The sequence below is a fragment of the Rhineura floridana genome, chromosome 17 (genome assembly GCF_030035675.1).
Source record: "Rhineura floridana isolate rRhiFlo1 chromosome 17, rRhiFlo1.hap2, whole genome shotgun sequence".
Lineage (NCBI taxonomy): Eukaryota > Metazoa > Chordata > Lepidosauria > Squamata > Rhineuridae > Rhineura > Rhineura floridana.
This window is the reverse complement of record NC_084496.1, coordinates 26,197,502-26,225,466: the sequence shown is the minus strand read 5'-3', so window position 1 is coordinate 26,225,466 and position 27,965 is coordinate 26,197,502. Positions and strand designations below refer to the sequence as shown.

At 41.4% G+C, this 27,965-nt stretch overlaps 1 protein-coding gene across 4 annotated transcripts in view; it reads left to right on the top strand.

The window, feature by feature from the left end:
* Window positions 1–27,965, top strand: part of C17H7orf50 (chromosome 17 C7orf50 homolog) — a 172,923-nt gene that overhangs the window by 130,891 nt on the left and 14,067 nt on the right. For all 4 annotated transcript variants that reach the window (XM_061599532.1, XM_061599528.1, XM_061599529.1 and 1 more), the window contains one exon: window positions 11,074–11,270. In XM_061599532.1, coding sequence (XP_061455516.1) covers window positions 11,074–11,270 — 197 coding nt within the window. The remainder of the gene's footprint in view (window positions 1–11,073; window positions 11,271–27,965) is intronic.

The following is a 27,965-nucleotide window of genomic DNA, read 5'->3' as shown; positions in this document are numbered from 1 at the left end:
TTGCGGATACCACGGACCACGAAAAAGACCAATAATTGAGTGTTAGAACAAATTAAACCAGAACTATCACTAGAAATTAAAAGGATGAAACTGAGGTTGTCATACTTTGGACACATAATGATAAGATATGATTCACTAGAAACAGGACCAGATTATCCATTAGGCTTAGTAGGCTGAAGCCTCGGGGCCCGGAGCTCTTGGGGGCCCGTGCAAGAGCTTCTGAACCGCCCACCATCCCCCCGCTTCACTTACCTTTTTCTCTGCTGTTTTTTGCGGTTTGCCATCAATCAAGATGGTGGCTGAGGTTTCCCTAAGGGGCTGAAGCCTTTGCTGCCATATTGGTTGATGGCACGCATGCGTGCTACACGTGCACATTGCTGCCATCAACCAAGATGGCGGCAGAGGCTTCAGCCCCTTAGGGAAACCTTGGCTGCCATCTTGATTGATGGCAAACCTGTGTGCGCAGTGCGCAGCTGCAAAAAAAGCAGAAAGGAAGGTGAAGCTGGGGGATGGGATCGGATGGGACGGGATGGGACGGCAGGCAGCTCAAAAGCTCCTGTCCTGCGATCCCTCCTGCGGCTGTTTCCACGAATCTGCCTAAGAGGAGAAGGGGCCCACAAACACCAATCAGCCTAGGGGCCCTCCTCAGCTTAATCCGGCCCTGACTAGAAAAGACAATAATGCTGGGAAAAACAGAAGGGAATAGAAAGAGGGGAAGGCCAAACAAGAGATGGATTGATTCCATAAAGGAAGACACAGACCTGAACTTACAAGATCTGAACAGGATGGTTTACAACAGATGCTATTGGAGGTTGCTGATTCATAGGGTCGCCATAAGTTGTAATAGGCCTGAAGGCATATAACACACACACATTGTTTTATCACTTGTTATTAGCCACCCTGGGCACCTTTGGGAGGAAAGGATGGATATAAACTTAATTAATCATAATCATCTCTGCAGTATACTGAGACAAGTGAAACAGACTCTTTTCCAAATGCCACAAGCAAATGAATATTCTTCCTTGCAGCAGCACAGAAGTTAAAACACAGAACTTGCTAATATAAAAGCATGCCTATTTAGCAAGATTTCACTCCTCTAAGTATTTTGTCACTTTAATCCCATAATTGGAATTAACACCAATAAATAATAGGGAGCAGGTTTTATTTAAGAACATAAGAACATAAGAAGAGCCTGCTGGATCAGGCCAGTGGCCCATCTAGTCCAGCATCCTGTTCTCACAGTGGCCAACCAGGTGCCTGGGGGAAGCCCACAAGCAGGACCCGAGTGCAAGAACACTCTCCCCTCCTGAGGCTTCCGGCAACTGGTTTTCAGAAGCATGCTGCCTCTGACTAGGGTGGCACTGCACAGCCATCATGGCTAGTAGCCATTGATAGCCCTGTCCTCCATGAATTGGTCTAATCTTCTTTTAAAGCCATCCAAGCTGGTGGCCATTACTGCATCTTGTGGGAGCAAATTCCATAGTTTAACTATGCGCTGAGTAAAGAAGTCCTTCGTTTTGTCTGTCCTGAATCTTCCAACATTCAGCTTCTTTGAATGTCCACGAGTTCTAGTATTATGAGAGAGGGAGAAGAACTTTTCTCTATCCACTTTCTCAATGCCATGCATAATTTTATACACTTCTATCATGTCTCCTCTGACCCGCCTTTTCTCTAAACTAAAAAGCCCCAAATGCTGCAACCTTTCCTCGTAAGGGAGTCGCTCCATCCCCTTGATCATTCTGGTTGCCCTCTTCTGAACCTTTTCCAACTCTAGAATATCCTTTTTGAGATGAGGCGACCAGAACTGTACACAGTATTCCAAATGCGGCCGCACCATAGATTTATACAGCGGCATTATGATATCAGCTGTTTTATTTTCAATACCTTTCCTAATTATCGCTAGCATGGAATTTGCCTTTTTCACAGCTGCCGCACACTGGGTCGACATTTTCATCGTGCTGTCCACCACAACCCCGAGGTCTCTCTCCTGGTCGGTCACCGCCAGTTCAGACCCCATGAGCGTATATGTGAAATTAAGATTTTTTGCTCCAATATGCATAATTTTACACTTGTTTATATTGAATTGCATTTGCCATTTTTCTGCCCATTCACTCAGTTTGGAGAGGTCTTTTTGGAGCTCTTCGCAATCCCTTTTTGTTTTAACAACCCTGAACAATTTAGTGTCATCAGCAAACTTGGCCACTTCACTGCTCACTCCTAATTCTAGGTTATTAATGAACAAGTTGAAAAGTACAGGTCCCAATACCGATCCTTGAGGGGCTCCACTTTCTACAGCCCTCCATTGGGAGAACTGTCCGTTTATTCCTACTCTCTGCTTTCTGCTTCTTAACCAGAGCTTGGAAAAGTTACTTTTTTGAACTACAACTCCCATCAGCCCAATCCAGTGGCCATGCTAGTTTTAAAAAGTAACTTTTTCAAGCTCTGTTCTTAACCAATTCCTTATCCACAAGAGGACCTCTCCTCTTATTCCATGACTGCTAAGGTTCCTCAGAAGCCTTTGGTGAGGTACCTTGTCAAATGCTTTTTGAAAGTCTAAGTACACTATGTCCACTGGATCACCTCTATCTATATGCTTGTTGACACTCTCAAAGAATTCTAATAGGTTACTGAGACAGGACTTTTCCTTGCAGAAGCCATGCTGGCTCTGCTTCAGCAAGGCTTGTTCTTCTATGTGCTTAGTTAATCTAGCTTTAATAATACTTTCTACCAGTTTTCCAGGGACAGAAGTTAAGCTAACTGGCCTGTAATTTCCGGGATCCCCTCTGGATCCCTTTTTGAAGATTGGCGTTACATTTGCCACTTTCCAGTCCTCAGGCACGGAGGAGGACCCAAGGGACAAGTTACATATTTTAGTTAGCAGATCAGCAATTTCACCTTTGAGTTCTTTGAGAACTCTCGGGTGGATGCCATCCGGGCCCGGTGATTTGTCAGTTTTTATATTGTCCATTAAGCTTAGAACTTCCTCTCTCGTTACCACTATTTGTCTTAGTTCCTCAGAATCCCTTCCTGCAAATGTTAGTTCAGGTTCAGGGATCTGCCCTATATCTTCCACTGTGAAGACAGATGCAAAGAATTCATTTAGCTTCTCTGCAATCTCCTTATCGTTCTTTAGTACACCTTTGACTCCCTTATCATCCAAGGGTCCAATTGTCTCCCTAGATGGTCTCCTGCTTTGAATGTATTTATAGAATTTTTTGTTGTTGGTTTTTATGTTCTTAGCAATGTGCTCCTCAAATTCTTTTTTAGCATCCCTTATTGTCTTCTTGCATTTCTTTTGCCAGAGTTTGTGTTCTTTTTTATTTTCTTCATTTGGACAAGACTTCCATTTTCTGAAGGAAGACTTTTTGCCTCTAAGAGCTTCCTTGACTTTGCTCGTTAACCATGCTGGCATCTTCTTGGCCCTGGTGGTACCTTTTCTGATCTGCGGTATGCACTCCAGTTGAGCTTCTAATATAGTGTTTTTAAACAACTTCCAAGCATTTTCGAGTGATGTGACCCTCTGGACTTTGTTTTTCAGCTTTCTTTTTACCAATCCCCTCATTTTTGTGAAGTTTCCTCTTTTGAAGTCAAATGTGACCGTGTTGGATTTTCTTGGCAATTGGCCAGTTACATGTATGTTTAATTTAATAGCACTGTGGTCACTGCTCCCAATCGGTTCAACAACACTTACATCTCGCACCAGGTCCCAGTCCCCACTGAGGATTAAGTCCAGGGTTGCCGTCCCTCTGGTCGGTTCCATGACCAACTGATCTAGGGAATAGTCATTTAGAATATCTAGAAACTTTGCTTCTTTGTCATGACTGGAACACATATGCAGCCAGTCTATGTCCGGGTAGTTGAAGTCACCCATTACTACCACATTTCCTAGTTTGGATGCTTCCTCAATTTCATATCTCATCTGAAGGTCTCCCTGAGCATTTTGATCAGGGGGACGATAGATCGTTCCCAGTATTACTGGGATTTACTGGCTATCACATATTTTGGAGGTCTATATCCCTAATTTTAGCTTGATTAGTACCCATCATTATCAAAACCTCTGGTGAAAAACCCAATGCATTGTTCCAAAGCAGTTTTTATTTATGCAAAACATAGTTAACCAAAAAACCCTATGAATTCAGAACAATATAAGCAAATCTAAAAGTTTTAGGCATTGAGCCCTAGATCTCACTGGTTGAAATACAACTTCCAAATAAAAAGCAGAAGCCCCAACACATTTAGGAAGACCAAGAATAGACCACAGGATAATAGCCTGCACCGCCTCCACAGATGGTCCAACATCTTTAATCCAGATTGCAACTCCAGTCAGCAACTGGATAATAGATTTGGCCTTACACACTTTAGAGCTCAGAGTATGTGGACACCATCATTAGTGTAATAAAAGAGGGCAATTGCTGAAGTATTGGAAATGCCACTTTTAAAAGAGTAGACAAAGACTTGATATATTCTTCTTGTAGTTAAAACTGAATGAGAGAGATATCCAACTTGTGCAGAATGAACCTGAATTTCAGTTTGACTCTACAATTTCCAAATTAAAAACAAAAGCTTATTAGTTTAGTTTTTAGTTTAATTTCATTTATAAACCGCCCATAACCAACGGCTCCCTGGGCGGTGTACAACATAAGATAATACAATAAATCAACAAAAATCATGAAATATAAAAATACAGATACATAATAACAATAATGTAATATTAAGATCACTAAACCATTAAAACATTAAAATACTTTAACATGAATTAAAATGCCTGGGAGAATAGAAAGGTTTTAGCCTGGTGTGATGTTCCTATATTAATGTATATATGGTAAGTGTTGGTTGTTTAGAAGATATATGGTAAGTAGTGAAAGAGGAGGGGGAGTGAATGGGCAGTAGAATGCTAGATGATTGGCTGAGTGTTTAAAATGGCTGAACGTATAAAAGGAAGAGTGAGAGTGGAATCGGGGGGGGGAGAAGAGAACTTAGTGGGTTGCTTGGTGGGGTTTAGAGAGTTGTTTGACAGGAGAGAGTGGAGAAGGAGGGAGGTGGAGTTCGGATTAGTATTGAGTAAAACCATATGCTTATGTGCTTTAAGAAGAAATCTTGTTAATCTTGTTAGCTTTGTTATCTTTAATAAATACTTAATTTAGTTTACCAAAGGCCTGATCCTTGACTGGGGTTTCACAGACCAGAAGGGAGGGTAAGGTAATGACCAAGGCTGAAGGGGAACTGTAACAAATGGTGGCAGCGGTGAAGAGAATAACAATACCAGTATTCAGAGTCTCTGGGAATACTAGTATTAGGATGTGACTGGTGGTTGCCTAGCAGGGAGATCTGTTGAGATCTGTGCTAGAGTGGGGAGAGAAAAAATAAAATAAAGGACAGTCCGGACTGGTGGAGTCCCTAGTGGTGCCTAGAGACAGGCAGTAACCACGAGCAGGTAGGAACCTGACAGGGAGAGCCAGGGAAGGACGCCTCACACCTGGCGCCGAAAGGATAACAACGTAGGCGCCAGGCGTACCTCCTCGGGGAGACTATTCCACAATTCGGGGGCCACCACCGAAAAGGCACTGGATCTTGTCACTAGCCTCCGAGCTTCTCGATGAGTCGGTACTCGGAGGAGGGCCTTAGATGTCGAATGAAGTGCACGGGTAGGTTCGTAGCGGGAGAGGCGTTCCATCAGGTATTGCGGACCCGCACCGTGTAAGGCTTTATAGGTCAATACCAGCACCTTGAATCTAGCCCAGAAACAAATCGGCAACCAGTGCAAATGGGCCAGAACAGGTGTAATATGTGAGGACCGATTGGTCCTCGTCAACAGTCTGGCTGCTGCGTTTTGCACTAGCTGCAGCTTCCGAACCGTCTTCAAGGGCAGCCCCACGTAGAGTGCATTACAGTAGTCCAATCTAGAGGTCACCAGAGCATAAACAACTGAGGCGAGGTCGTCACTGCCCAGATAGGGGCGTAGTTGGGCTACCAACCGAAGATGGTAGAACGCATTCTGAGCCACCGAGGCTACCTGAGCCTCCAGTGACAAGGAAGAATCGAAAAGAACCCCCAGACTACGAACCTGTTCCTTCAGGGGGAGTGTAACCCCATCCAGAACGGGATGAACATCCACCATCTGTGCAGAAAAGGCATTCACCAACAGCGTCTCGGTCTTGTCTGGATTGAGTTTCAGTTTATTAGCTCCCATCCAGTCCATTATCGCGGCCAGGCAACGGTTCAGCACATCAACAGCCTCACCTGAAGAAGATGAGAAGGAGAAATAGAGCTGCGTCTCATCAGCGTACTGATGACAACGCACTCCAAAACTCCGGATGACCGCACCCAGAGGCTTCATGTAGATGTTGAAAAGCATGGGGGACAGAACCGATCCCTGAGGGACTCCACAATGGAGAGTCCAGGGTATCGAGCAATGCTCCCCAAGCACTACCTTCTGGAGACGATCCGCCAAGTAAGAGCGGAGCCACTGCCAAGCAGTACCCCCAACTCCCAACTCCACGAGTCTCTCCAGAAGGATACCATGGTCGATGGTATCAAAAGCAGCTGAGAGATCAAGGAGAATCAACAGAGTTACACTCCCCCTGTCCCTCTTCCGACAGAGGTCATCATACAGGGCGACCAAGGCTGTTTCTGTGCCAAAACTGGGCCTAAAACCAGATTGAAACGGATCTAGATAATCGGTTTCATCCAAGAGCGTCTGGAGCTGGGCGGCAACCACCCGTTCCAAGACCTTGCCCAGAAATGGAACATTTGCTACCGGTCGATAGTTGTTCAAATTATCTGGGTCCAAGGAGGACCTCTTCAAAAGAGGTCTCACTACAGCCTCCTTGAGACAACGGGGGACAACTCCCTCTCTCAAGGAGGCATTGATCACTTCCTTGGCCCATCCGGCATTTCCAGCCCGGCTAGCTTTTACTAGCCAAGAGGGGCAAGGGTCCAGTGCCGACGTGGTCGCACGCACCAGTCTATTATGAATAGACAATGCCTCCAGCTTTACCCATAACAAATTCCTTGGAACTAAATCAAAGGCACAAAAAGGTTCCCCCCACCCTTTGGATTTGAGTGCTTTTTTGCAAGATGGGACTAAAGGAAACGGTAATCTTCAACTAAATGGCCTGGTCTGAAGCCAATTTGTTCGTGTCCCAGACCTTTAACTTCCCACATTCATCGTGGAAGACAATTGTATAAGAGCCTAGCATAAATTTTCCTAATTAAAGAAAGAATACGGATTGGGTGATATTTATTTATTTATTTATTCAATTTCTATCCCACCCTTCCGCCCAGCAGGAGCCCAGGGCGGCAAACAAAACACTAAAACACTTTAAAACGCCATAAAAACAGATCTTAAAATACATTAAAACAAAAGCATTAAAAACATTTGAAAAAACAACCTTAAAAAGGGTTGAAAACATTATTTAAAAACATATTAAACAATTCTAACACAGATGGTTACTAAGTTAATACCTACTCCCATTTTTGCCCCTATGGGCACTAATTGCCTTATGCCATATTTGGGAGGGGGAACACAACCCATCCTATCACGTGTGTATAGCGTATGTGTAAAATCATGCTGAAAGTGGCAGCCATCAATTCAAATTATCTTTAGTATACTTTCAGGCCCTGTTGCCTTATTCAGTTTAAGTTGTCCAGTTAAATCATAAACATCACTAGGTTGAAAATCAGGCCTGGCCCCAGCATGTGACCAGATTGGGCCCTGGCCAAGGGGCCTCTTCTTAGAGTGGGAGGGTGGAGCGCAATCCGTGGCAGCATCAGGTCATGCCTCTCAGAGTGGGAGGGGGACCCAATCCATGGCAGCATTGGGTCATGTGACACGATGCTGCAGCAGATTGTGAGTGGGAGCTCCCAAGCACCCTCCATTTAAGCTGAAATAAGCCCATCTGCCTCACCTACTACCTGTTGCGTTAACATGTCAGTTTATATGTCCCCATGCGATGTGCGCCCATGCCTGCCATCAGCCAAGATGGTAGCGGGGGCGTCCCTAAGGGGTTGACACCCCCGGCACCATCTAGGGTGATGGCAGGTGTGTGCGCTGATGCCAGAGGTAGGTGGAGTGGGCAGGTCTGTATAAGCCCCACACCACCTATATTGGGATGGGGTTTGGGGCGAACGGTGCTGCAGGCCCAGGCAGGCTGGTGCCAGCCCCGTTGAAAGTCAGTCCAGTCCTGAAGATTTCCCTAAAAATCTCTTGGAAACAAAGCAGCACAATTTCTTTCCAAACTGTACCAGAAAAGTCCTTCCCCGTGTTTTAGCTAACGTGTTGTTATTTGCAAGATGTAATAAATCCACTCTTTTAATGTTCCTGTCTGTCTAGCTAGCTAGCTAGCTTCTTCTTCATCATCATCACCAAAACTTCTTCAGTTGATAATGTATAGGTGGAAGGACTTTATTTACACTGCTGTCATGGGCTCTATGGAGAACTCTCGGCAGAGTGACCAGAAGGAGGAGGAGGGACCCAGTGGGTTGAAGCGGGAGGGAATGCTTCAGTAGACATCGACAGCTCTGCCCCCTTGGTTCCCGCTATGACTGAAGAAGCACTATCTGACCATGAACAGGCAAATGTTCCACCTCTCAGCCCTGCTTTGTCACCTAAGCCGCCACTTGTTCCTAGGAGGCTCAACCTGAGGCATTGTCTTAGGAGGATTTTCTGAAGTGCCTCCATCCCTGATGCCAAGCATGTGCAAGCAGATGCACAGGCATGAGCAAATGGTGCCAGCATTTCAACCTATTGTAGGAGTGCTTGCTTGCTAATGCAGTCTCATGCAGAGAAACCTTCCCCACACAAATTGAAAACCCATCCTGAGCCCAAAATGATCTAAAGAGGTGTGTCTAATGGCTGCGACAACACCTGAACTTCAGTAGTCATGCTTAATTATGCTTGTGTAGAGACGCAGAGTGCTGTATAATCTGTAAGCTGTTTTATGAAGCGCTAAAACCTGAGATTCCACATTAAACATAACATAAGAGAAAAACACCAGTGAATTCAATTGTGAATCTAATGGGGTTGGCCAGGACAACTTCTGTAATGCCCTGGTGGAGGCAAGGTGCAGTCTGTAAGTATGGTTGGAAAAAGAGGATTATCTGAACTTATTTCAATCTAAGTTGAAGTTCAGGTTTTGCACTGAAACAGCCTTGTTTGCCCAGGTACATTATTTTTGTTCGACAGCAAACAGGAGGAGTGTGACCCTGTTAATTCTCCTGGATCTCTCAGTGGCTTTTAATGTAATTGACCATTGTATCTTGCTGGATGAGGTGAGAGTTGGCGGCACAGTGATAAGATTCCATTCCAACCTAAAGCTTGATGTCAAAAAGTGGCATTCAGGGATTTTTGCTCAGCTTGGTGGCATTTCTGCTGCAGGCTCCTGCATGGTTCCATCTTTTCCCCCATGCAGCCATGAAACAGCTGGGTGAGGACATCAGAAGATTTCTAGTGAGGTGCTATCAATATGCTGAGGACACTCAGCTCTGTTTCTCATTGACACCTGAGCCAGGGGAGGCTGTGCAGGTGCTAAATTGATACTTTGATTTGATAATGGGTTGAATGAAGGTTGAATCCTGACAAGGCAAAGTGTTTGGGGCAGGTCCTCCCAGGCTTTGGGGGTTTTTTTGTGTTTGTAATTGCTCTTTGCGTTGTTGTATTTTATTGTTTCTAATTGGATATATATTATGAAAAGTGGTTTATAATTATTCTAAATAAACAAACAAATAAGAAGCAAGTATCACTAAACACTGTTGTCAGTGACTTAATTCTGACTAAATATGTTTTAAGATTTGGATGCCACCTTTCTGTTGTTATGACCAGAGCAGCTCATATCTATTTTATTTTATTTTAAAAAATAATGTAAGCTTCCTTGGGCACCTCTAAATTGATATCGGAAATGCAGGGTATAAACACTTTTATTAGATAAATAAATATTTCATTTTATTTATTTTATTTATCTAGCAAGTTCTCAGCATTTACAGATGTGTTAGGTCTGTTGCAGCAAAAACAACAAAATAATCTTGTATTAAAGACTATTATTTATTTATTATTTCAATTTATATACCGCCCTTAGCAGAATAGCTCTCAGGGCAGTGAACAAACAAGATAAAATACAATATATCATAGTAAAAAATCACAAAAACATGTACAAACAAACAACAGAAAGCACAACAAAAACGAAATACAACACAAATTAAGAAGGATACATGTTAAAAGTAGAAAGATTAAGAAAATTAAAAGATTAAAATGCCTGGGAGCATAAAAAGGTCTTTACCTGGCGCCGGAAAGATAGAAGTGTAGGCGCCAGGCGTACCTCTTCGGGGAGGCTGTTCCACAACTCAGGATTTATTATGGCATGAACTCTCTTTGTCACCCTCTTAAAAGCAAAATGCTGTCACACTGTAGCATCATATGAAGAAACAGAATCCAGAGGGCAGATACGCAGGTGAATGGGTCAGGTTCTGCAAATGAAGGTTTGTTCAGTTTTCAGTAGCTGTCTCAATGCCTTGATTGTGATTTAACCCTGCCCTGAGCTTTTAGCTGCATTTTATTTTTATTGTAATTTTAATGTTTAATGTTAATACTTTTAAAAATTGTTGTGCACTGTCTTGAAACTTGATGTGAAAGGCAGTATAAAAAGTTTAAAAATAAATAATTAAAATTGAGTTTGGTGGAATGTTGATGAGCTGCATTCTGGCACACGGTTGAGACTGGGCAAAACATGCTCATTACTTCAGATGCTGAGTTCACCAAAAACAGGAAGCCTCACCCAAGTAGTGTCTCTGAATGCACCCCTTTACTTTTCTCCCATATAAATGAATGGCTGCCAGTTATTCTGCTGGGAAACTATAATGTGCTGCCCATGGGAGCGTTGTGGTGGTGGGTGCCTGTCTTCTGACAGTGGGTGTCCAGCCTCCACTAGCAAGATGGAAACAAATACGTGTCTGTGTGCAGTTCACAAACCCTGAGGTTTCTGCAGCATCCAGGCCCTCCCACCATGTGCACCCTACATATCAACATGATGGGCATTTTCTAATAAATACTGAATTGAGTATTGTTGTTTTGTTCTTCAGGGAAAGAAACAGGAGAAGGAAGAAGAGGAAAAAGATCAAGAGCTTTCTCCAGAGGTAAAGAGGATATTGGAAAGAAAGCTGAAGAAAGAGTACAAGAAGGAACAGAAGAAATTAATGCGAGAAGCAGGGATCATAGCTAAGAAAGAAGAACCGAAGAATCCATCCGGGTCAGAGTTGGCACTAGACTACTTAACTAAGTAAGTTTAAATAGCTTTGTGAAGATCTGCAAAGAATATGTCTGTTTAGAATTTTCTGCCTTAACATTTCCAATCCTGAGGTACCAAGTGGAAGTAAATTTCAGTTATTTCAGTGAGAATCATTTCCAGGATGTTGAGGATCAAGGACAAGTTCCTAGAGTTAAGGTTAATAATACTGTGATATCTACATAGGTTGATATGGGCACAGATGCAAGACAGACTTCCTAACAACCTTTTCAACAAGAACTCAGTTGATATAAATATATGAATAGAGAAAGTATGACTGGGATGCAAATTCCCTCCTTATGCTCTAACGAGTGGCTTGCTTTTTTCTTGAAGAGGCAACACCGTTCACCTATACATAATATCACAAACCGCTTTTACAACTCTCAATTTCAAAAGCACTTTCCCACATGACAGTGTAAGGAGTGGAGTTTCAGTTAAGATAAGAATGCAAGAACAGCCCTGCTGGATCAGGCCAGTGGCCAATCTAATCCAGCATCCTGTTCTCACAGTGGCCAACCAGATGCCAGAGAAAAGCAAGTTTCAATCCCTCTTGGGCTCATGAAACTGGTTTGGACCCTTGCCTGTCTACTCCACCCAGATTCCCAGTTGTATTTTATTTCATTTTTGTATAGTTGTCTCCCAGTTTTCTTCTTAGATCATGGAACTCAAGCTAGCCTATGTAGAATTCCTGGTTAGTCTCCCATCCTGGCACTGAGCAGCCACAGATCTGCTTAGTTTCAACATGGTTATACCATATACATTCAGACCATGCTCTGGGTTTAATCATGATCTGCAATTAAATGGGAACTCTTGTTAAGTAGTAACTGCAGTGATGGTCAGCACTGACATTTCCCTTAACCACAGTTAAATCAAGAATGGGAAAACTCACTCCCAAGAGGGGATGCAAATGGGACGAGTGAGTGTGCATTCCGGAGGCTGGCTCCCAGTTTCTGAATAGTACTCACTGGTTCAATAACACGGCCTTGTAAACCAGGCAGAAACCAAATATATTCAGGCCAGGCATCTTCTTGGGAAAATGGGAAACACTGTTTGGGCCCTGAATCCCAGAAGAGAAGTTTTGCAAGAAAAGAAAAAGAGAGAGATTGGAAACCCTATGCTAGAACTTTTAGATATACAGAACAGCCATAAACCAAAAAGTTTGCAGTGCACACTTTAAAAATTCACACAAGTGTTGCACAGTTAGTTCTTTTGTATTTGATAAAATGATTTAATGGAGACGTCATTGTTCTTATACAGTGATTTTGCATGAAGTGACTTAAAATCATGTAGCTTTAATGATTTGAGGTGAAGTATTGCATGGCATTTGGTTGATATAAAAGAGTTCTCCTAAACTGCATTTTAGAAAAGTTGGTGAAAAACAAAGCCTTGTGTTTGAATACCAGGGTTTTATAATTATATGCCAGGCTAAGTGAATGGTTTCAGACTTCAAATAATGGTTTTCTGTAATTAGATATTGGGGGGGGACTTAAAATTCCAGCATAGGGTAAAAAAAGGGGGGACCATGGTTTAAAATAAAAAGCTTCCATAACAGGTCACAGCCAATTACAAGACCCAGATAAACACAGAGGTAGTGTTTATTTTTTCCAAACAGCAACCCAGTCTCCGCTCTAAAATCTAGTAAACTAGCATGTTACAAAATATAGGTTACCGCTTGTAATAGCTCCATTTTTTGAACTCTAGCAGTGCTTAGGACTGAAATACTCAGGCAGTCTAAGTGGTTACTTACCACTCTTCAATGTGGAGGGAGGACATTAATTGCATTTCACACTGGGGGATGTGTGTGCTTTTTGTTACATAACCATAATGGAGTGATAGCAGAATGACAGCAATATTCTCAATATGGAGAACGGCCAGGACCCTTCAGCATTGTTTCAAATAGCACTTGGATGAGCAAGTTATATGCAATCTGTTCAAGAAGTACTCTGGAATCTAAGTGGTTATCACAATAATAGCTTTCATGTTTGGCTTTAAGTCAGCACCTACCATCTGATAGGCACTGACTTCCAGCCCACTGGGATCAGTTATGCTATGGAGTTTTCAACGGGGAACTCCATAACATCACCCCTGCTGAAAGTAGGCCTTTAAGTTGTGCTGATTAGTGGTGACTTCAAGCCCCACTTGGACCAGCATGGATCTTCCTTTGCAGCATGACTTGAACTCAGTCTGTGCTACAAAGGAAAAATGGCCCACTTGAAGTAATGGTAATGTCAGGTGGTTGAGAAGTGGCCAGCCCCACCCACCTATCAAAGTGGCTCACTGTTGGCAAGGGAACCAAGGATCCAGCCTGCCAGCTGGAAAAGATTCCCCAGCCCTTGGCCAAAAGAGCAAGAGCTGCCAACTAAGCAAAAACACCAGCACAGGTAAAGTTGTTGGAATGTTGGATGATGACTTGGGAGAGCAGGGTTCACATCTCCACTTGGCTATGAGACTCAGTAGGTGGCCTTGGGCCAGTCACTGACTATCAGTCTGGCCCATACTGGATGTAAATGCTCTCTTGTAGCTCACTACTCCATTCTGGCCTTGAAGAACTGATCTCACTCCTTTCCCTTTCCCTGCCCTTTCCCTTGTCTTTGTTCGTACTTGACTTCTTAGTTCGTAATCCTGATAGCAGCCCCTCCCTTTGCATTGATGTGAGCCACTTTGGAAGGCAATAACTGTCTGAAAAATGGGATAAAAATACTGTAAATAATAAATAATAGTCACACAATAAACATCCCATTGATGCTATAGCATAGGCCAGTGTGGATTTGAATCCAGGTCTCCTGCAGCACAATGGTTCTAACCTTCATGGCCTGCTGTGAACTTCCAGAGGCATCTGGCTGGCTGCTGTTGGCAAGAGAGTGCCAGACTAGATGGGCCTTTAGTCTGATTTACTTTTATTCTTAGTTAATTTAGGGAAATAACTTCATTTGGCTGAAAGCAGATACCTTTTATGCCATACGGAAATATATGCAGAATTAAGTAATCATGTTAAACTTCTAATAAATCCTGTTTAGTGTATTGTGGACAAACTATTGCACATCTATTTTATGTGACGATGACCTGCTGCAATTGTGAACTTTATTCACTAATTCTGCGCTGCTGCAGCTAAATGCATTAGTTTAACTAACAAGGGAGATCTGTAGTGTTGTAAAGTTTGGAAACCATTGAACCATTATGTTCACTTAAACTCTGAAGTTCATAGAGATCCAGAGAGGCCAAGGTAGCCCTAAATGGTTGAGCAGGCACAAAATAAATTATGAACTACAGAAAAAATAATAATCAGGTGAGCTTGAGTTTGTATTCAGTTGGTTTTTAAGAAGTGTAGCTCTTGGAAATATATCTCTGTTACAAATTTATAATCTTTTTAGACCATTTCAACTGTCATTACTTTACTCAAGGAATTCTGGAAACTGGTTTGCAGCAGTGGCTGAGAATTCTGTGTCAAGGACATTGTATTTCCTTCACAGAACCATCGTTCAAAGAGTTCCCTTGAGAATGGAAATGTCTGTTAAACCATCTTAAGATTGTGGTGTAAATGCTGCCTTACTGACTTAAATAAAGCACATCAGGCATCAAGGACAATATTGAGTATTCTTTTCCACTGACATTAAACAGGAAATCACTCATAATATAATTGGATAGTCATTACAAATTTCCATGATTGAAGGAAACACCTTAAAGTGACTTCTGATTTTAACAACAATTTGTAATTGAAGGAGTGTGAATACCTGAAATACAAAAAACAGCTTAAAGATAGAACTTAGTCATGCCTGGTTATTTTAAAGAGGAGGCCGCCTAATTTTTTAAAAAGTAACTTCAACTCTGTTAAGCAGCAGCTCTGAATAAAAAAGAACCCAACTGGAACCTGTGTTTTGCTGTAATGAATGCTAAAAGTAACATGCTGGGTTCAGTTTCATAGTGCAGTGTCTGTTCATATCAGATATTGTTTACATTTACTTGTGATTAGTTGTTTTCAACCAGAAATATCTAGCATGATTTTCTGTTGGCATTATAATCCTTTTGTTATTAACCTGATATCTCTTGAAATCAGCTGAGTCTTTGGATGGACTGAGGGGGAAAATCAGCTTCAGGTATTGAAAATGTATCATCTTGTGTGTTTTGCTCAAGAAAAGAAGATTGAAGTTTTCTAAGGACTACCTTATTTGGTAGATTTTTTTTAAAAAAAGCTTGCTTTGAGGAGTGAGAAAGCTAATATCTCTGCTCTTGATCTAGAGGAAGAAAGGAAATGTTGTGATAACATTTTTTAACATGGAAGCCCAAAAGAGAAGGGTTCTCCTCCCCATGCCCCCAACAATTTTACAAATGTTCTGCTTGCTCTTTTATTTGGGCTGGTGGATCCAGATGCATCTATGTTACAAGTATATGTTTGGATGTTTTTACATCAACACCAAAGACAAAAGGGAGGGGTACTGCAAGTGTTAGGCAACAAAAGTACCTTATCTAGAAATGGTCACTGCCGACCTGGGCCATGTAAACAACCCTCTACTATCTGAAAGCACAAGCAGAGGGCAGACTTAAGTTTTCTCCTCCCTAATGAAATGAGAACATGTTTTCTCCTTGGTTTGATTTGTGCAAAATGCTCCTTGGAGGAAGAGACTGTGGGAAGCTTTCTTCTGTTGTCTTTTATTCAAATATTTCTATATCATCCTTCTTGAAAAAGTGATTCCACAGTTGTTGTTGTTATGTGCCTTCAAGTTGATTACAACTTATGGCGACCCTGTGAATCAGTGACCTCCAAGAGCATCTGTCATGAACCATACTGTTCAGATCTTGTAAGTTCAGGTCTGTGGCTTCCTTTATGGAATCAATCCATCTCTTGTTTGGCCTTCCTCTTTTTCTACTCCCTTCTGTTTTTCCCAGCATTATTGTCTTTTGAGTGAATCATGTCTTTTCATTATGTGTCCAAAGTATGATATCCTCAGTTTCATCATTTTAGCTTCTAATGATAGTTCTGGTTTAATTTGTTCTAACACCCAATTATTTGTCTTTTTCGCAGTCCATGGTATCCGTAAAGCTCTTCTCCAACACCACATTTCAAATGAGTTGATTTTTCTCTTATCCACTTTTTTCGCTGTCCAACTTTCACATCCATACATATAGATCGGGAATACTATGGTCTGAATGATCCTGACTTTAGTGTTCATCTTTGCATTTGAGGACCTTTTTTAGTTCTCTCATTGCTGCCCTCCCCAGTCCTAGCCTTCTTCTGATTTCTTGACTATTGTCTCCATTTTGGTTAATGACTGTGCCAAGTTATTGATAATCCTTGACAAGTTCAATGTCCTCATTATTAACTTTAATGTTACATATATCTTCTGTTGTCATTACTTTAGTCTTCTTGACGTTCAGCTGTAGTCCTGCTTTTGTGCTTTACTCTTTAACCTTCATCAGCATTCATTTCAGATCATTACTGGTTTCTGTTAGTAGTATGGTATCATCTGCATATCTTAAATTATTGATGTTTCTCCCTCGTTTTCATACCTCCTTCATCTTGGTCCAATACCATTATATTTTCTGCATATAGATTAAAAAATAGGGTGATAAAATACACCCCTGTCTCAAACCCTTTCTGACTGGGAACCAATTGGTTTCTCCATATTCTGTCCTTACAGTAGCCTCTTGTCCAGAATATAGTTTGTGCATCAGGACAATCAGTTGCTGTGGCACCCCCATTTCTTTTAAAGCATTCCATAGTTTTTCATGTACACAATCAATGGCTTTGCTGTAATCTATAAAGCACAGGGTGATTTCCTTCTGAAATTCCTTGGTCCGTTTCATTATCCAGCGTATGTTTGCGATATGATCTCTGGTGCCTCTTCCCTTTCTAAATCCAGCTTGTACATCTGGCATTTCTCGCTCCATATATGGTAAGAGCCTTTGTTGTAGAATCTGGAGCATTACTTTACTTGCATGGGATATTAAGGCAATAGTTTGATAATTACAGCATTCCCTGGTATCCCCTTTCCAGGTGTAGTTTGTGATAATAATAATAAAAATACAATCCAATTAAAAATAAAACACACCATAGAAAAAAGAGCAAGCAATGATATTTTAAAATTTAAACTATTTAAATATTGTTTTATTATGTACATAATATTGAAAAGTTGTTTTTCCTTACTGTTATATTTGTTATGTTACTGTTTTATTATTTTTTGTTATTAGGAAATTGTTTTCACAATTGTTTTTGAGATGTATTTCTGTTCATGTTGTTGTAAGCCGCCTTGAGCACAATTTTTTGTGGAAAGATGGTGTACAAATTAAATGATGAATAATGAAATGATGGAAGAATCCTGAGAGAATTAAGAAAAAGTTTTTGCCTGGAGCCTAAAAATAATCGTACTGGGGCCAGGCATGCCTCATTAGGGAGTGCATTCATTTAATTATGCATGATACTATGTGTAAACAACCTTTTCTGTTAATACAGATACGCTTGTTCTTATGTTATTGTAGAGGTTTTGCTTTTTATTTGTTTCTGGGTTTTCTAAAACATGTTTTCTTAAAACAATAATCAAAACAGGCATAATATTGGTATCACTATACACTGTTGCTGATTTTAACATTTAAAAAATTATTGTTACATACTTTAAATTTTAGAAAACAATCCCTGAGATATCTGAATGGAATTCAGTTGTAGATGAAGATGGTGGAAGGTGTGGGTGTGTGAATTATGGCAAAGAAGAATCTAAATTACCTGATTGAGAACTCTGTGTGTTCTGGAGATGTTTGTCAGTGTGTCAGATTTATTTCCTGGAGGCTCATTTATTTCCTGCTCATTGAAGTAATCGGAAGCATTTTCACTTGTTTCTCTAGATGTGATGTCATACATGTAGTGATCAAATGAGGTATAATGTGTGCGTGTGTGGAATGCTTGTACTGCTGTGTTAGATATACACAGAGCAAAATAAGAATAGTTTACTATAAAACTGATTTACTAGTATAAATTGTTGAAACTGGACAACCTTGCATGCTACCACTAGGGGGCAGGGTTATGCATGCTTCAGTACAGTTAAAAGGGAGAAATGCTGTTTATAGCCAGACTCAGGAAAACTCCATAGTTTCCTGTAGTGTAGCTTCCTTTTTTATTGCTTTTCCCTTCCCCTTCTGCCTCCTTTGTGTGCTGTATGTTCTCTCCTCTTGAATCCTCCATTATCACATGGAGCAAGCAGGCATGGGATTGCTTGCCAGAAGCTGAAAATTATGGACTGAAAGTAACCTCCTTCTTTCTCGTTTCCTAAGCTGTGCTGTATCACTTTATACATGAAATCATTGTGAGTAAGCTTTTTTTTTTTTAACTTAACTGGAGACAGTTTGATTGGTTATACTGCTAGACTGTGTGAGTCAGGGCGAAAAGGGGGGAAGGTGGGACTGGTTACTGTTCATTCTGCTGTTTGCAATTTCTGTTAGATACATAAGAGCAGCTTGGTGGATCAGACCACTGGCCCATCTAATCCAGCATCCTGTTCTCACCATGGCCAACCAGTTGCCCATGAGAAACCCACAAGCAGGACCTGAGTACAAAGAGTTCCATAGGCAGGCTGCCCTAGTGGAAAAATACACTCTCTAGTGCCTACTCACCTAATTTCTGATGGTAGCAATACCCAGAGAGTGATCTCGTAGAAGGTGTTAATGTCCCCAGGCCTAGGATTGCAGCCCACGGGCAACTACTGAAGAGAAGATAAAATATTTCATACAATCAATAAATGTATAGTAATTTTACACTACCATGACTAGATTGAAAGAGTAGAAGGTAAAACAGCCACTGATGCTGTTTTCTAAACCATGGGTCATGGCTCAGTGGCAGAGCATCTGCTTTGCATGCAGAACGTCCCAAGTTCAATCCGCAATGGCATCTCCAGGTAGGACTGGGAGAGACTCCTGCCTGAAACCCTGGAGAGCCGCTGCCAGTCAGTGTAGACAATACTAAGCCAGTTGGACAGCCATCATATATAGAGAGTATATTCAGAGTATATGTCTGACTCAATATAAGGCAGCTGTACTTTTATCTTGAAAACCAATACAAGATATTTAAGGCAGTACATCCCCTTTATGGAGGCCTTGTCAAAGACTGCCCCAGGAAAAAAACAGCTCATTCAACCAGACCCACTCAACCTGAGCTCTGGCTGAGGAAGAAGGAGCAGACCTTGGCTCAAGAGATCTTGACGAGTAGGAAGACAATTACATCAAGGACAAGTTCTGGGAAATACGGCCACTGAAGGACCACCAGAATAACTTCTGCCTTCTACTGACAGATCCATTTGACTATCTGAAGCAGAAGATGAAAAGGTGGGAATGCATAAGAAAGTCCCCATGGCTGATCTGCAACCAGAGCATCTGTGTCCTAAGATGGAAACAGCTATATGGAGCTGAAAGTTGTGGCATATCATAAGCAACTCCATGACCAACCTCCCAAAGCACCAGGTGATCTTGAAAACCAATAAAATATATTTAAAACAGTACATCCTGTTCATGGAGGTCTTGCAGGAGGCTAAAAAAAATTCAAGGACTGCCCCAGAAAAACCCAGCTCATTCAACTAGACCCACTCGATCTGTAGGCTATTAAGCAGAAGAGATCTGGCTGAGGATGAAGGAATAGATCTGACATTGCTGTACTGCGCAGTCACTTGGCTGTATTATTCTGGAACCCCACCAGATGCTTCAGTGTCAGGGAAAGGAGGTGCAGCTCTGCCCATCTGAGGACCGGGGCCTTGGACCTTGTGCTGACCTGTGATTAATGTACACCTTAGCTAAGGTGTTTTCAGTTTTCAGCAGCACATGTTTCCCTGTGATGAAAGCCTCGAAGGTCTTCAGCCTTCAGGACTTTGCCATCCAGAGTTCCAACCAGTTGATGCTTCACTGCTCTTGGCTGATAGTCCACACTCTCTGTGGTGCATTTGTGTCTAAATGGGCTCCCCAACCACACATACTGACATCTATGACAACAACCATCCTTCATTATCACCTGGAGGTGCAGTTGCCACTCTGAATCTGACATCGCTGTTCTGGTTTGAAAACCATCTGCTCCTTAAATGGGGCAGCAGACCCTTATAGCTGAGGACACTTCTCTCCCCACATGTGATGGAAAGACAGTGTTTATGTGAAAAGCCCACATAATGATAGGAATTTCACAGAGTCTGTTTACCAACAGATACAAAATTTGACTGTACCTGTTGAAGTCATCAGCCCTTCAGAAGGCAACTGCATCTTAGTTGCAGAAGCTTGCAGAAGCTTGACTTGATTTGAATATCTAAATCTAAGCATAAAAATGTCACAACTAGAGCTTCAATGTTTGCTGATTAATCAGATATATTAATCGATTAAAACATTTTGATAGACTAAAAAGGTGCTCCCAATTAATCGGTCAGTAGATTTAAGATACAAACACACAGAAATATTTATAAAAACTACAGAAGACCTGCATTGTCTTTAGAAGAGGCATTGCTTCCTCGGGTAGAGAATACATCTTCTAAAGAAAGAAGTATAGCCCTATTTTACATCTGTGTGGCAACAAGAATAATCTTAGAACTATTTTTTCTCATATGCAAATATATGCAGTTTTCATTTATTAATAGTACAGTAGGGCCCCACTCATACGGCAAGTTACGTTCCAGACCCCTGCCAAAAAGCGGAACTCTGTCAATAAAATGGTGCCCGACGTCCGAAAAACGCCGTAAAAGCAGAACAAGCGCTGTATGAGTGGGGCCTTACTCTAATTGAAAGCCGCTGTATTAGCAGAACGCCGAAAAACGGGCCACTGAAAAGCGGGGCCTTACTGTATAGAAGTAATGTGATTTACTGCTTAAGATTTCTTTATTTGGGTGATAGCCCTAGTCACAAATTATATATCTCCTCTGCAATTAGGTGATTTTTTTTTGTCCTTGCCAAATTAATTATTAATTTCTAGAGATGGCCTGGCAAGTGACTATTGAATTACAAGCTTAGCCTATCTTGAGGTTAGAGTTGAAGGTTCTTTCTCAGATTCCAAGAAATTTTAGAATTGCAACACAAAAAGGCAATGTTCTTTCCTTCCTCTCTTTCTTACTATCAGGAAGTAGGGATAGGTTTTGCATGTGTGTGCGTGCATTATAATTTTTTTAAAGGATGTGTTGTTTTATATTTTATTGAATATCTGGTAAAGTCTAAAGTGAGCTTGTTTTAATTTTCATTGTCCTACTTCCATCCCAGCGATCATGCTGTCTTGAATTATTGTTGTTTGTTTGCTTGTTTGAGTCATGGAAATTTATCTAATGTTGTTTGGTTACATTTATATAATACATCATATTTTAAAGCATGCAGCAAGAGTTTATATGACAAGAGGGCCCACATAGAGAAAAATCTGGACTTAATTATGTACAGCTAACTGAGGCTCAGGTGTGTCTAACAATCTAAATTCTATCAAAATTCTGGAACCCTGTGGGACAGCTTTCTCTGGCTCTGAGAACACAATCTTTTTTTGGTTCTACTGACCTTTCTTAACTCAATATAGTCACCAGGGACTGTCTTGTAAAAGATGCCGGTTCATTATACTTGAATCTATCAACATTTCCTTTAACACTTGTTTCAAGAGAACTTTTATTCTAGAATAAGAAGTTAGTAAGTGTGTTATATCTACACTGTAAATCCTAATATAACATTTCAGCATATTTTTGTCAGAGGTTTTGACTGCAGACACACTATTTTTTTCAAAAGCAGCCAGACTTTTTTCTCTGGCCACGTTTTGTAACAGCTCTGCCTACGGCTGGACACATCTGCTTTCCCAATGCTGATTAGGGCCACCCGCAGCAAAGCATTGGGCCAGTCACTTTGTTTGCCTGAGCGTACAGCAAAGCATTTTCATTGGACACACCTGGAGTGGCAATGGAGTTGGTGGCCAATTAGTTTTGAAGTCTGTCTGAAGCTGACTTCAAGGTGAAGCATGCTGGAGCTGCAACTTGCGAGGTTTTGGAGTATAAGGGGCAGAGTTTGCCTGGCACTGTGTCACCACATTCCAAAAGCGGAGGTGGAGACGCACACGGAAGCCAACAAAACCATAAGTGTGTCTCTATACCCTTTGTCTCAAGTAAGATATCTGCAAAATAATCCTATGTACTGATTCTTTTCTTTTATAAAAGAGATCTGTAATCCCCATTTTAAGTGGAACAATACAACAAAAGGTAAAGTACTTTCAAAATCAGACCTAACTGCCCTGTGAAGGGAAGGACTGGAGAAGGAGGCAAACTTTATGAAATCTAGGCAGTAATTTTGGTTTGGAAGTGTTTTTAGCATTTCTGTCTGCCGCCCTCGGCTCCTGCTGGAAGGAAGGGTGGGATATAAATTTTAAAAATTAAATAAATAAATAAATAAAACTTGCTTTCATTTGCATCATCAGTAATCAAATTATTGAAATGAACCATTTTTGTAAGCCTTTTGTAAAGAAACAAAATGAGGCAAGGAATCTTGGCTACCAGATGCTGCTTACACAGATGATTTGCATAGGCTGAGCTCTTCCTGCTGAGGAAGAGCCAATGGCTAGCCTGGATGGACAGAGTCACAGTAGTACCTAGGAGTGAAATGCTCCAACTTGAAGCCTTGGTGGCTCACCTTATGTGCATAGAACTGTGGGTTGCCGATCATAGCCCCAGCAAATCCTGACACCAAGTTCTAGAGGACCCACAAATGGATTTCCATTTCTCAAATAGCTGCTTCACAACATGTAGAAAACTACTTGTGAGCTGAGGAGTGTTTCAGAAGCATTTTGTTGTTGTAATAATGGTACAAGAATGGGAAGATCTGCTATTGAAGGAAAAATAATCAAAGGGCATAGTCCATCCGGATGTTCTCCCATGCAGTAGTGCTCTCGTTCGTCTCCCATTCCTTTTGTTGGGGCTTGCGCAGGAAAACTTGTCTTCAAAAATCCCACTGTGTGCTCCTAAAGTAGCTGTTTGATCATGTTTATGGCTAGCAGCTAATCCTTAGTAACCATATCTCATTTTTAAAATAACCAGAAATAAATAAGAAACATGAATCTTCCTCTATATTTACTACCAGATTTATTTCCCTTTTTCTGGTTCCCAATTAATATGGGGAATTAAAGTACCAATTTGAGTGTATGCTTAAGGGTCAGATATGCTGAGTAATTCATGTTCTGCATCCTCTCTCTCCTGCCATCATGTCTGCATGAAACAAGGCTGTCACAATATTTATCCAGCCTTTTGGTTCAAACACTCTCTTTGGAGTTGCAGTATACAATATAGAATGGCATCAGTAATAAAAAGTCTTATGACCCTCCATGCAAAACACCTGCTGGTTGCAGAGTCAGCTGTTGTTCCATTTCTGTGCAAACAGTAGGGACCTAAGGCCAAAGTACGAGAGGGTATCCCGAAAACATTTTATTTGGGTTAATTCAGTGAAGTTTATAGTGCCACGATTAAGGACAGTATCATAAGTAGGTTGCCTTTTTCTATAGGCCTACATTTTAAGATGTACAAAAACAAAAGCACCAAAGAGTCTTGTGTCATCTTAAAGATGAACAGATTAATTGTTAAATAAGACTAGGTGCATGAAGTGTACTCTTTATTTGACAGATATAGATTGGAATAGAGAAGAAAAATGGTAAACAATGGGGCTAAATGCCAATGAAATGCTTTAATTTGGAGTCCTGCATTGAGCAGGGGGTTGGACTCAACAGCCTTATAGACCCCTTCCAACTCTATGATTCTATGAAATTTACTTTTCTGTGTAAAGCTTAAATATGTGCAACATGGGTACAATGGTACTACACACAATAACAGTAATAGGTGATAACAAATATCCTCACTTTGCTATGTTAATTAACACCTGTAATAGGAAAAGAAACATTTTTGGCCTTTGTCAGGCAGACAGTGCCATAATTGCCTAGATATGTTCATTGCTTGATAGTAGGCACATTGGAACCACTGAGAGAGTAAGGGAATACATGAAAGATGGGGCTGGGTATGCCCTTTAGTAAAATGAAGCAATAATTTTCACCCAGGCACCAGTGATGTGGGATTTCTGGATAACGATGAATTGGAAAATAGTCCAGGAAATAGACAGGGATCTAAATAGACAGGGATCTGACTTAACATGTTAATATTATGTTTACTTCACTCTACCCCCTCCATCCCTCCCTCCTCACAAATAAATGTTTGTGTGATATGTTTGGTCAAAGTGAATAAAGAGCTCTCTCTCTCTCGCTCGCTCTCACACACACACGCACACGTATAATATTGAACTTTAAAAAAAAGAAAATATTTTCCACCTCACATCACTGCCAGGCAGTCCATATTTGCACCAAGCAATGAATTGATTGTTCCGATGAAGTTACAAATAGGCATGGCTTTTGCTGGTATTTCATAACTGGTTGATTTAGCCATAATAGGGATATTTTGGGAGATTTCAGGCATTCTCAGGGTGCTCTCCAACATTGTGTGAGTGCTTTTCCCCTTGCAATACCTTGTACCCTCCTAAATCTGCTCCAGAGGATCCCCCCGCCCCAAGTGGTGGGTGTGCAGGAAGAGGAGAGAAAGGGAAAGTCCTGTTGCACAAACAGCAGTCCATTCTGCTCGCAGATGGGCACAACTGGGTATCACTCTATGTGAATAGATTTTCCTCTATAAAACAGGGAGAGAAGGGGGATGTCTGGCCCCATTTCTGTCTCTCAAACCTCAAGCGAGCATTACCACTGCCTCTCTTTCCTGAGAAGTAGTATGGCACTGGGGTTTCCAGGTCTACTTTTGGAGGTGATCTTTCTTACATTACCCTTTGACTTGCCAGCAGGCGAGTAAACCCTCTCAAAATGTGATAAAGAGCACTTGCTTTAGGTAAAGCCCTGCATCTAGAGAGCTTGGATACTGCAGTTGCCAGCAGCATGAGAAAATACCAGTGGTGGCTTGCTAGCAGATTTGAGGATGGATTTACCTGCAGAAAGGAGTTTGTTAGTGACAACCTTTTTTTAAATCCCCCTTTTAGGAGCTAAAGATCAGGATGGATCACACTGCTCAGATTGCCTTGGGAGAGGAGCAACAGTCTCCTGCTGCTAGCACAAGTGACTCCCTGTAGTGATTTGCAGCAGAACTAGCATTCATGCACAGCATTGCCTACACCAGAGATCATTTGGGATGGGGGAACAGAGTGGAGACTTTCTTGTGCAAAGTTATAATTAGTTACCTGTTGGTGGGAAACATACTGAACATCTCCCTAATGGACCTTCTTCCCCAGAAAACTGGTGAATATATTTGCAGATCCTCTTGCAGCCACTTGTGCATGATATAAATATGCTGCAGGTTGGACTAGAAATGAACAGGGGAGAGAAGCAGAAAGGAACAGACTAAGAGCAGGTGTTGCTTTTGTGGGTGCAGTTAGACAAAAACATCCACTGGTGCTGGGAGTTTTAGCATAACTTTACTGGAAACCTAGAGTGATATGAGATCATTTGGCACGATACAAAACCAAAACAATTACCACCATGTAATTCAGAGCTTGTCATCGCCTTATCTCCCCCCAAACTACTTCTCCTTGAAGGTTTCTGTGGCTTTTAGTGAGAGTGTGCAGTCTTGCCTCATTTGCTCCTCTATGTAGTAGAAGAGGCTCTAAGGATGTCTGAATGACACCACCACCACCACACTGTTTTGTAGAATATTTCAGAATTATCTTATTGGAACTCGCAATATCTTTAAAAGGTAGAATAATCTGGTATTTCCTTTTTCCCCTTCAGTCTTGTCCATGGGTTTCTCTAATCATAAACATTCTCAGATACAATACAACAGCTGTAAAACTGAATTAATATTGAAGCTAACCATCCTGCTGTGAGCACTTCCTCTAGCACATAAAAGTATGTAACAGGTGTTAAATATTTGAGTACAAAGCTCATATTTCTCTGCCTGAATCCTTCCTGCAAAATAGCAGTTTAATTTACAAATTTAATTCCAACAAAATACTTCCCTTGTTAATGGTTGTCATTTCCAGTAAAATAAAATGTTGCGTCAGTGGATTTTCTTAGCAATTCATTAAACTTCAGGATATGTAGTAATTACATTAGTTTAATTGACATTTGCGCTGTGCACAATGCAAGAAGCTCTGAAATTGTTTTAACAGACTTGATTGTGAACTTCCTGTGTCTCTGAACAGTTCTTTATTAAACTTGAAAGATGTTTCAATGTTGCAAAAGGGAAATAAGCCAGTATTTGGCTAAATGCAGATACTGACCTTCAGTTTGAACATTCACATGCTTGCAGAATCAGGGAAACCTAGCACTTTCCACAGTATAACAAATGGCCAGTGCATATTTGCATCTGTGCCAAGAAGTCTCTTAATATTTTATTTATTTTAAAAGATTTATAAACTATTCACTTTCTTAAATATTGGAGCAGTGCACAGAAAACTGAAAATATGTATAAAACATATACCAAAAATAATACAGTTAAAATAAAAGTACAACATCAGAAGATGATAAGGGGACATTAACTTTAAATTTCATGCAAAGAAGGCTTGGAAAATAAGTTTTAAACTTGCATGGATTGTAACTGAAACTGATCCCACAACACTCTCTTAGATGGTACTTTGGACACCTCAAAAGATTCTGCAATAGCAATGGTGGCAAGATTGCTATGGAGGTGAGTGACTTCATCTTCAAAAGGTCTTGCAAACAATTCACAGTACTCTATAGCTTTACTCACAGGGGCAGATAACAGCCTCCAGGCCACTTTGAAAAGCTCCGCTAGATAACTACTTCAGGATGCAATGTAGCAAGCAAAACAGCTGTCTTTTGCTGCCCTCAGTGCTGCACAGTAGATATAATTATGTGCTCTAAGTCAGGTTTGGACAGCTTGAGAACATGTCTTTGCACTTTAGCTGTCAGAATACCAGGGAGCCAAGAATATCAGGGAGCCAGAGAGGGCGCTCAGGAGCTATTGTGTCAACAGCCTGTCATATCTCCTCATTCCATAGGGAGACCAGGGCTTCAACAGGATTGTCAGCTGTATCCACTGGAAAATATCCTAAAGCATTCAGGAATTCCTCAGATTCCTGCAAGGGGGGGGGCTAGCCACTGTGATACCATCCATACTTCACCACCACCCCCATTTTAAGACCATCCATCTCTTTGTCTTGAGCAAAGATTAAATTGAGGATATGCCTTGCCCTGTGTGTTGGGTTGATGACAAACTGAGACTACCCCAGTCCCAAGCTGGCCCCCAAGGGGGCGACCTAGGCATGGATATTGAAATCACCCAGAAACATTGTCCTGGGTTCTTCTAATACCATGCCAGAGACCACCTCCAGTTTGGCCAGGGAGCCTATTGGGCAGCAGCATCCCTGATCTGCCTCTCCAGCCCAGTACCAGATGCAGGTCCTCTAAGGCTGTTCCTTGGGTTGGATATGGAACTCTCCCTCGATCCAAACCTCTGATCTTTGCTGGTGCTGCACTGAGTACCCGGATGGGCAGAGCCAGGTCACATCAACTTTGCCCAGTTTGTCTACCAGGATCTCAGTAATCCACACCAGGTCGGTACCTTCATCCGCTATCAAATAATGGATTAGTGAGGTCTTATTATGTACTGACCTGACATTCAGCAGCAGCAGCACCAATGTTGAGAGCATAACTCTGAGTTAGAATCTCAGGGTGTGATCTTAAAACACATAAATGCAGCATCCTAAACCTACGCAGGTCTG